At 37.8% G+C, this 11104-nt stretch overlaps 1 protein-coding gene across 1 annotated transcript; it reads right to left on the bottom strand.

The window, feature by feature from the left end:
* Window positions 1-139: 139 nt before the first annotated feature.
* Window positions 140-10155, bottom strand: cwf19l1 (CWF19 like cell cycle control factor 1). Its single transcript, XM_042403639.1, has 14 exons — window positions 10047-10155; window positions 8846-8930; window positions 8611-8695; window positions 6733-6834; window positions 6445-6659; window positions 5271-5386; window positions 4739-4823; window positions 4487-4624; window positions 4209-4392; window positions 3991-4070; window positions 2793-3002; window positions 2148-2267; window positions 1460-1557; window positions 140-1344 (listed from the first exon to the last, which is right to left on the bottom strand). Exons 1-14 carry the CDS (start codon window positions 10067-10069, stop codon window positions 1200-1202), a joined length of 1686 nt encoding a protein of 561 aa, XP_042259573.1. The 5' UTR covers window positions 10070-10155; the 3' UTR covers window positions 140-1199.
* Between the last annotated feature and the right edge of the window lie 949 nt (window positions 10156-11104).

Below are 11104 nucleotides of genomic sequence, written 5' to 3'. Positions count from 1 at the left end.
CAATTATTCAGAGAACTAAATGGTTCAAATGAGTAAAATATACAAATAAATGTTGGATATTTTGTTTCATGTTTCAAACTCCACTGTGGACAAGATGATGTTTCCTTCGTGGTTTTAATGAACAATTGGACACAAGAAACCCAAAATAAGAATTTAATTGTAGTTCATTTACAAAAACATTTAGAAAACAACTTTCTCTGGAGGGGGTGAAAACAAAAAAACCTCTATAGAAATGTATAGAAAAGGTTTCTGAGCTGCTGTACAGTAAATCTGTTTACAGTGTTTTTTTCTGTTCTTATCAAAAGTCTTTCTAAAGCCTCCGTATGTGTGGATTTAAACTTTATTTATCCATCAATTTTGTCACTTTTTAGACTTTCTGCAGAGACGTCTTGTTGTTAAATACTGGAAGTAATGATCACTTTTGAGCAGGAAAAATATAAAAAAAACTTTGAAAATTAAAACCAACAGTGAGGTTTTAGGCTTCTCGTGAATTTCAACTTCACTTTGATGAACAAAAAGACTGAAAAGTGACAAGTTTGTTACATAAAGCGACAGGAAACCAAATTCGTATGTTTTGAAGTCATTTTTTTGTAGAATCAGAAACGTTTAAACGGAGACTTTCATGACCACTTGCTGCAAAGATCTCAGTCAAGAAAAACACACACTGGTATAAAACACCAGCACCTCATTTTAAAAGGAGACAGTTCCACATTTTGGGAAATACACTTCATCGCTAAAAGTGTAAAAACTCGACATTTTACGGGAGCTTACGTGACGGATTGTTGCGACATTTTTTGTCGATAAAATGTCAGAAAATAGAGAAAAACGCCTGTTATACTTTCTTAGAGCACAAGGTGACATCCTGAAAAATCCAAAATCCAAACAGTTTAATATCAAGCAGTGTGTCTACATGCAGCTAAATAACCAGGTTACTCGTTTCCATGACAACTAAGAAAGCAACTAACACGGTTACTCAAATGCATGTAAACACACTGATGTAACGCTTCAAATCCTTTCATTTGGAAAAGAAATCAAATTAGTGTACTTCCCAAACTGTTTTAGGGATGAAAAAACAAAAAAACAGCATTCATTACATCAACAACAACGATCCTGCCTGTATGTGTGTGTGTATGTGTGTATGTGTGTGTGTATGTGTGTGTGTATGTGTGTGTGTGTGTGTGTGTGTGTGTGTGTGCTCGTCAGTCGTCCCAGGCGAAGTCAAACGGCTGGAAATCGTCTCTCAGCTTTGTGCAGCACTCCTCCTCTTCCTCTCGGGTCTGTTTACACTCCTTCCAGTCCGCTCGAGTCGGGATGTTCAGTAACGCCTCGCTGGCCAGAACCTCCCTACACACACACACACACACACACGCACACACACACACACACACACACTTATTTATTACAGCTGAAGACATGAGGGTGTGTGTCTTCAGCGTTTAGTGTGAGAGTCTGTTCTCACCGTCCAAACTGCAGAGGAAAATGTTTCTGGATGCGGTAGAAGAGTTTCTCCCCCGAGTCCAACTCCACGTAGAAGTACGGTGTCCCAGGAGGAGCAATCTGAACACAAACAGACGGATGTTTTGAGCTTTTGTATTCACTAGAGGGGTGTGCACAAATACAAATACGTTATTAGGCAAAGCACAAATAGTGGGTTTTTTTTGGTTTTTTTTAACAAATATTTGTTTAATGCAAATATTTTAAAAATTATTTGTTTTCGGGAAGAAAAAAAAAAAACGTCAAATACCAGCGCACATGTCGGTCAGCAGGTCTCAATGAGGGGAGACACATCCACCAGCTAGGTTGTTTATTCATGAACACTTTAATTTTCTAAACTTAAAAGCCTAATAAAAACAAAAACAGGATTTTTAAGCCTCTTTCGACTTTTATTCAAATACAAATACAAATAATTTTGCTGCCTCAACAAATACAGATACAGATACTGGGCTCTCTGCACATCCCTAGTATTCACTATATTGTAAAAACTGGAAAAAAGCTGTAAACTTTTGGATTATGAGGGAAAAAAAAACAACCTTGTGAAGATAAATCAACTCTGATGTGTGTTTTTAGACCTGTGTTGTGTCCAGGTGTGTGTTTCTGTATACGTCTGTGTGTGTGTGTGTGTGTGTGTGTGTGTGTGTGTGTGTTACCTGTTTGAGGTCGGTGTGTTCAGGAATCTCCATCAGCTCCATCTGTTGCTCCTGAGCCTGAACCATGAACGCCTCCTTGATGTCCTCCGTGGTGCAGCGGTCCAACGGCACCGGAACCACCTGGAAAAAAAAACAAAAAACATGGACGCTCGTTAGATCCTGAAGGACCAGAATCTCTCTGACGAAGACATCAGTTACCCCGAACATTAATCTAAATCCTAAAATGTGACAATTTGCTGCTTTTCTCTGTTTTATTTGATTATAAACTGAATATTTTATAACTGATGATCAGAAAAAGCAAAACGTTGTGAGAGGAACTTTTCACCTTCTTTACTTAACGATTAATCGAAAAAATTAATAAATAATGAAAATAATCACTAGTTGCAGCTCTAGATGGCATTTAGTTTTATTGAGTTTTATTTATTTGCATGAGTAAAATCAAATAAATTACATAAAAATAAAAATGGAGATTAGTGAGAGAAGGAAAAAGTGCTTAATCATGACTTCCATTACTTTTACCTTAATATAAAATGATATTCTGACTGTTAAAGAGACAGTACACAATATGTTATGATGAAAAATAAACAAAAGAAATGGTAGATATCATTTTAATCCAGATCCATAAGATACGACATGAATCTGTACCTGCAGCTGCAGATGTTGGCTCCTGTAGTTCCTCTCAAACAGCACGCAGCGTTCTCCTTTGCTCTTGTAGAAGCTCTTCAGGGCCGACTTGTACTTCTCCATCTCCTCCACCACCTCCGAGCTCAGCTCCACCACAGACTGGTAGTGACCGATGGGGAGGATCAGCACGTGGCGAGACGTCAGGCCGCCTTTAGCCAGAGCCAAGTAACACTGCAGAGAAATAATACTCTGGTTATAGTGAGTTTATGATTATAGTCTCAACTACTATATGATTGTTATTATTCAACCAATCAGTGTTGATTTTTTAATGATTATTCCACCTTTAGCAGTTCTTCATCAGGATTAGTAGCTGTTTACTGACCACCAGATGGCGCCAAAGTAAGACGTTTTCAAACACTTTCTGGCTCCAAGTTATTAAATGTGATGGTATAAATATTAAATTAAATTAAATGTACATTTTACATTTTTCCTAAACTAAAAACTTCCACTTTAACATTTTAATACTTTAATTACACATACTTATTTTTTTTTTCCATCTTTACAATGTTTTCCTTATTTTCTCTCTTATTCTGATTATTATTATTATTGCACATTAGATATTTAACTGATCCTCTAGAGCAGTGGTTCTCAAAGTGGGGTCCAGGGACCCTCAGAGGGCCTTGAGGGGTTTCCAGGGGGTCCACAGCAACAAGGGGAATCATTTATTTTCACTATAATTCCATCCATAAGTAACACAACGACACAATGTGTGACTATTTCAGTCATGGGTTTCTGTAATAAGACATCTGAAAGCAAGAAATCTTATCAGATGGGGGTCCGTGGTCTAATTCGTGTCAGTTTAGGGGTCCTTGAAAAGTTTGAGAACCTTCGGTCTAGAGTACGCCAACCCTGCATTTCACTGCATATGTTAAAAATATGTAAAGAGAACAGATGGTTCTGTCCTGAGAGAACCAGGAATCTCCAAAACATAACAAAACTTTTCAGCTAAGAAAAACAGATTTGTAGCATTTTTAGGCTAATCTGTTGTTTTGTTTTGTTTTGTTTTGTTTTGTTTGTTTTTAAGTTTATTTAGCTTCGGAAGCAGAGACATGTTCTCGACCCATAAAGGAACATTTGATCCTTCAGTTTATCTCATTAAATTCCTGTGTGTTTAATATATTTGACTGTGTATTCGTTATTATCTGAGTGATGGACTCACGTGTGATCCGATGCTGATGACGAGGTGTTTCTCCACCTGAGGACTGGCCAGACAGAACCAGCAGGGACCAGGAGGCTGAGCTGAACACGAGAAAAACAATAAATATTAAAATACTTTTCATTCTTCGTTTACTTTTAGCTCTTTTAGTTAGACTTTAATCTTCTGCTTCTTCTTTACAAACAGAAGTTCATCATGTTTTCCGGTCTGGTTGGACTCACGGTGCCTGCGAGGTTGTTTGTGCTGATGCCCGTCTCCGTCCTGCTGCTGCTGGTCCCGGCCTCGTCCGTCTCCCTCCCAGCGTCTCCACTGCTGGTCTCCATCCGAAGGTCTCTTCCTGCCGCGACCCCGAGGACCCCCTCCCTGCTTCTTGCTCAGGTCAAAGAAGAACTGATTGGCCGGCTCCTGAAGACAGAGAGAAGGTTTCAAACTCTTCAAAATGAAAAACGAGGTGGATACAAAAACCCTTTTCACGTGAAAGGAAAAATAAGTATTTCACCTCCTCGGCTGCGGTGCCGAAGCCTGTCTTGTCTTTTCCAGAGCGTCTGTAGGGGTTTTCCGTCACGTCCTGCGGCTGCTTCACCAGCTCGGATGGATCCATGGTCTTCATGGGGATGATGTTGAAGGCGTACAGATACTGCAGAGACGGACAGACAGACGGCTCAGGATCTGGACGGCTGTTCTACGATCCGTTCATCAAAGTCTGACAACGCAAAACGAAAACTCTTTGCGATACAGACGACACACGAACCTTCTTCTTTGCGGGGTTGTTGACGGTTGCCAAGGCGATGAAGCGGCTGACGTGCTGAGCGTTCTCCTGGAGAATAACATGATTCCTGAAACGAAAACACATGTAGTAGTACTGTTAAAGCTGACACAAAGTTTTACTGCAACTAACAATTATTTTCATTATTGATTAACCAGTCGACTATTTTCTCAATTAATCAATTAGCTGTTTGGTCTAAAAATGTCTTAAAATATCTTATTTCGTCCCGACCAACAGTTCACAACCAAAAGATATTCAGTTTACTGTCATAGAGGACTAAAAAAACAGAAAAAAAAATCACATTTAAAGAGAATTTGGGCATTTTTTTCTATACAAATGACTGTTAATCAATTATCAAAATAGCTGATGATTATTTAAGCTCTTAAAAAACAAAAAACCCACATTTTTGTAATTTATAAATGTGCATTTACTCCTAAATATCACATACACACATGTTATGACTGCAGCAGGGAATCAGTTCTAGTATATGAACATCTAAAAGTAAACACAGGTGCACCTGTATGGAAGTCTCTCGTAGTGAGCGCCCTCTAGTGCTGCGAAGTGGTAGCGCGGCTTCAGTTTGTCTGCAAGGTTGGCGACGGCGCCGCTCCCGCAGAACTTTGTGTTCACTTCCTGCAACAGACGAGACGAGACGAAACGAGAGTGAGGAAACACGACCGGATCGAAGAGATACTGACATGAGCTGCACAAACGGTTTCATTCATGTGATAAAAAGCAACTTTTAGAAACTTAAAAACACGTCTAGATTTTCAAATAAACTGTGGATCAGTATTAATGACAATAGTGATTTTGTTCCGTTTCTCAATCATTTTCATCCAAAAATGAAATGTTTTAAACCAAAATTAGGATGACTTAAAAAATATGAGGTTTTCCTCGCTGTAATCATTCCTCCTGTTCATACTGGATATTAAAAGATCCTTCAAATGTGTTTTCAATGGAAGTGATGGAGGCCAAAATCCACAGTTTGTCCACACAATCATTTAAAAGGTTGATGTGAAGCTTATATGAGTCTTCAGCAGTCTGAGTTAGTCATATCAAGTGGATATCTGACACATTACAGTCTTTTTAGCATCAAATTCCCTCTTTGTGTTTCCTCAGACAGTGTTTCTCTGTTGAGCTGCAGGTGGAAGTATAGTAACAAAAAGAGGAACTTTGGCACTAAAAAGACTGTACCGTTGAAAGATATCTACTTGATTTGACTCATTTGGACGCTGAAGCTTCATATTAGGTTCAGATAAACTTTTAAATACATTTTTGCACAGAAGGAGGACTGTGGATTTTGTCCTCCATCACTTCCATTGTAAGGTCATTATGAAGGGATCTTCTAATAGTCAGTATGAACAGGAGGAATGATTACAGCAAGAAAAACAGGTTTCAATGTTCATTTGGGCTCCTGATTGTTGTTTTAAGACACACTTGAAAAATTGTGAACTCGTCCTTTAGAGTTAAACATAAATACAATCTTTCTTAGTGTGTAAAGTAGGTTTTTCATACAAAAAAGGTTTTAATTAACTGTAATTAAATCCAGTTTTTGATCTTGTCTGTAATGAATCAGAAGAATTGCAAATGGCATCAGTTACAATAAACTGACTTAAAAACTCCACGCGTGAAACTTCGTCCATCCTTTTAACAATAACTTTTAGATATTCTGGATTCTGACTCTAAGTTACCGGGTTGTTTCCGTAGTTCCACACTCCTCGAGGCCACTGTGACGTCAGCAGGATGTCCACTCCTCTGAACTTGGAGCTGCTGGTCAGCGGGGCGACGAGGGCCGACAGATCTTTGGACGTGAAGCAGTGAGCCGGGGCCGGCTCCTGCAGGGCCTCCCGACCGCTGACGTAGGCGATCTGTAAGCCTGACACGCCCGTGAACACGCCTCGCCGACCTGAAACACACACACGTTCAATAACGGGAACTTAAATGAACAAATCAAACCCTCCTGTGCAGCGGTGTCCTACCCAGGTACGTGATGTTTTCAGCCAGCTCGCAGCCGTCAGCGCTGGAGAAATTCTTCGCCGTGTCCTGGCTCGCTGCTCCGAGGATGTACGTGTGGATGGGAGCTGAGGGAGGACAAAAGAAGCAAAAACTGAAAACTTGTGATTTCTTCATCCAGAATCCAAAATTGATCAGTGTGTTTATGACTGTTGGACCGAGATATCTTTGTTTTCATAAAAATAAATCATTCTTCTTAGTTTTGCTGAACAAACTAATCTGTCTTAACAAAAAAATCTACCACCTGTAACTGCAATTCTTTTGATTCAAGTCCAAATTCTCTGATTGCAGAGAATTTGTATCTGGAGAGAAAATATATGTTAGATGTCATTGTTTTATCAGTGTTTGATGTAATTACATGCAACTATTCTTAATAAAAACTTCATAATAATTAAATTTAAAAGGTACTAGGTTCATTTTGGATGATATAGAAGACATTTAAATGGTGATGCAGAATGAGGGAAAAACACCAGTGGCAACTCTTCACTTGGCTTTAGATCCAAAGTGCCGCTTTTGAGTCACATTCAACACACTATTATCTAATAAACTGCTTCAAAAAGACAGATTATTCACCGTCACGCCTTTGCACATAACATCAAAACATAATCTGTGACTAAACACACAGGACTGATTTGTCAGTGAGTCATAGTTCAGTCAAGGTGACACACATCATCATCATCATCATCTGTCGAGACCTTCACGTGTAGCCTCGAGCTGAAACCGTGGCTGAACTCGGGATGATGTTTGTCAAAGTTATTGTGAGCTTTACAATGAATGTGATAAGTGTATTTATAGTTCACTCCCTCGACAATATGCCATTGGTTTTTATCAGATGCAGCTGCTGAGTGACAGTTGAATCGTGTTTTAAATATTTAGTTTCACACTAAACTCATCACTTTGTTCGATCGCACCAGCACTAAACACTACGACTTTTTACGCCATGTGCAGCATTCAGGTAAAATGGGAGAGAAGGACGCTACTGATGGAACACAGACTAAGGCTAATGTGTTTTCATTTTAAAACGGCATTTTAAAAAACTAAAATAATATCCGTCCATACTAACATGCCTGAAAACACATCATCACATGACCATTCGTACACTGTGCATGCTGTGTAAACAGGAAGCAGATTGTTGACTATGTGGTTGGTTGCTTAGTTGCAGAAAATACTACAGAGGAAGAACAGCAATGACGAAAAGTAAGAGATTTCTTTGCTTGGACCAATGACAAAGTGGAACTCCTACTGGAAGTAACAGTACAAGTCATGAGTGATAAGAGCCAATCAGGAAGCAAACGTTGGTGTCCGTCATCATTTTCAAAAGTCTACGTTTTAGGGGTTCAAAAACACTGAAGTAGTTTGGATGTAGCATCATTAAGAAGTAAGTAATGTATGAGATCAGGTGTGAAGTACAATACAAGGAGATCGTCCTTATGTTACTACATTAATAATTCAACAATCATTTAATTGCTTCTGCAACGAGCTGCGATGATTAGTCAATCGACAGAAAATTAACCGACGACTATTTTGATAATTGATTAATCGTTTTGATTCATTTTTTTAAAAATGAAAAATTGAAATTCTCTGATTCCAGCTTCTGAAATGTGAATATTTTCTGGTTTCTTTAGTCCTCTATGACAGGAAACTGAATATCTTTGGGGTTGTGGATAAAACAAGACATTTGAAGACGTCATCTTGGACGCTGTGATCAACATCTTTCACCATTTTCTGACATTTTATGGAACAAACAACTAATCAAGAGAATAATCGACAGGTTAATCAATAATGAAAATAACGGTTAGTTGCAGCCCTACATCTATGGCTACTTTTCTAGCAGTTCTTCGTACCTTTCTTGGCTCCAGTCTTGTACTGCTGCCACTCGGCTTCGGCCTCCGGCGTCGTTCCAAAAAACTCTCCGACACACAGCAGCAGCTGCAGGGAAACAACAACAACAAACCGGACGGTAGATAACGTGATAACTACTGAACATTTCACCGACTCCAGGCTGAGTCTCGTCTGTAAAAAGGACACAGAGATATTTCAGATGCAGAGCGTGATGCTGCAGCTTTATGACCAACTCACGTCAAACTGTCCGGTCTTCTTCTGGATGGTCTGGACTCGGTTGAACAGAGCGTTCAGTCTGCCTTCAACATCCCCACATGCCAGGCTGGAAACAAACACGCACTTTAATGCTTTTATATCAACTTACATCAACAATACCTCATAGGATATTAACAACAATGACACTAAATACATATACAGGCGCTCTACTCATCAAAAATCAGCATAACATTCGTTTGAAGAAGCATTCAAGAGTCCAAATAACTCGTGGCTGGTTTCTTTCTCTCCCTTATGTTTTTCTCACAGCCTAAATAAAACTTTAATGGTGCCTTACTCCTTATTAAAGATGTACATTTGGGTGTTTTAAACCAAAATGTGCCTTTCATCAATAACATTTAAAACAACTGTAACAGACCCGGTTGTCACTCCAACAGCTTGTTGGTGAATCAGACTAAAAGTTTCTTAAGATTAATGAAATTTGGTAGATTAAATGTGTGCCGAGTTTTTCAGTTCCATCTACTAATATTGATTACGTACTGACATTACGTCCTACCTTGTTTATAAATGTGCTGATAATTTATTTAATCTTAATTTAGCACATTTTTGAATGAGGTTCGGTGCGTCCTTCAATGTTTACAAAATGGGCAGATTATTAATTTAATCTTAATTGATCACATTTTGAGCCCTACATAGTTTATAAACGTGCAGACGACTCATTTAATTGTAATTAAGAAAACAACAGCAAAATAGCAAACACTCCCACGTTGTTTACTAATGTGCCGATGCATAATTTAATCTCAATTTAACACATTTTCGAGTCCTACCTTGTTTATAAACGTGCAGGTTGTTAATTAAATCTTAATTTAACACAGTTGAGTCGTACCTTGTTTATAAATGTGCAGGTTAATTTAATCTAAATTTAGCATATTTTTGAATGAGGTTTGGTGCGTCGTGTGTCGGTTGTTGTTGGATCTTTGCTGCAATTAAAACAACTGGTTCTGTATTTCAAACACGAGCTGAAACGGTTAAGAAACTCTACCTATTCAGGTTTATTTACATTTTTTTAAAGAAATAATGTGTTTTATTAGACAACCAAATCTAAAAGGCAGCCAGTCGCATCAAGCTTTAAGATAAAATAGAAATAAAAACCGCCACAGATTAAACCACAACGATATTAAAGCGATTAAAGCCACAGGTGAAGTATTAGTAAAGTATAACTTACACTCTCACTGGCTGTTCTCCCATTTCTTTTGGCTAAATTACAGCAGACAAATGTTAAAATGTGTAATTTGTACTTTTCGAGCTTGAAGGTTCAGTACGTCGCTAATAAAGGTCCGACAGAAATGACAGTGGAACCTTTGACAAAGTGTCCGTCTCCCCATAATCAGGCTTCGTTTACTCACAAAACGTCGCTGCTGAATAAACGCCACAAACATGTGTAATTAATTAATTTTTTTTAGCATCTATTTAACATTATTTAAGTTAATAAAAATATAGTGAAGTCAGGTTGCTACCAGGAGAGATTTTAGAGCGGACAGCGTGGTTGCCAGGTTTGATTCTTTATATGCAAATTTAATTGTTTTGGATTAAAGACAAATAATTAAACACTAAAACAACATAATATTAACTCATGATACCCTTACCAGCTTTTTAAGGAGCTTTCATCTCAGTCTTCATCAGTAATCTTAGATTATTTTGTCAAACTGCTATTTCCGAGGTCAAGAACGACTTTGATACTAAATAAAACACATTTCTTAAAAATATTATTATTGTTGTTATTTCTTTAAATAGTGCTTCTGAAAATGTATTTTTACCTTATTCCCTTTATTCAGTTTGAATCAATCTGTCTGCATGTGGTTGGATGTTTTATTATTTTCTATTCAATTCTGGCAGGCGAGCAGGTTTTCAAATAGGCTCAAAAAATAAGTCAGTAAGAATGCAAGCTAAATTCATTTTGAAATACATGAATGATGTTTTATAAAATTAAAAATAAAATAGAATATCTGGACCGCAGCTAATGAAAAGTCAGAATATCTATAGACCTATCTCAAGACCAGTTTCTATTTTCAGACTTTATATTTTATTGTATTTGATTCTTTATTATTCAAATTAAACTTTAGGAAGCACGTACTCATACTTTTTCTGTTGTAGCTCCTAAAGTAAAAATAAAACTCAATTGCATAAGTTGAATGTTATCAAATTAAATAAAACATGTATATTATTTTCAAATAATAATGACACCAGTGGTTGAAGAAGTACTCAGATCCTTTATTTAAGTAA

Source organism: Thunnus maccoyii, chromosome 23 (genome assembly GCF_910596095.1).
Source record: "Thunnus maccoyii chromosome 23, fThuMac1.1, whole genome shotgun sequence".
Taxonomy (NCBI): Eukaryota; Metazoa; Chordata; class Actinopteri; order Scombriformes; family Scombridae; genus Thunnus; species Thunnus maccoyii.
Note: the sequence above shows the minus strand (reverse complement) of the source record. Positions and strands in the feature narration are given on the sequence as shown.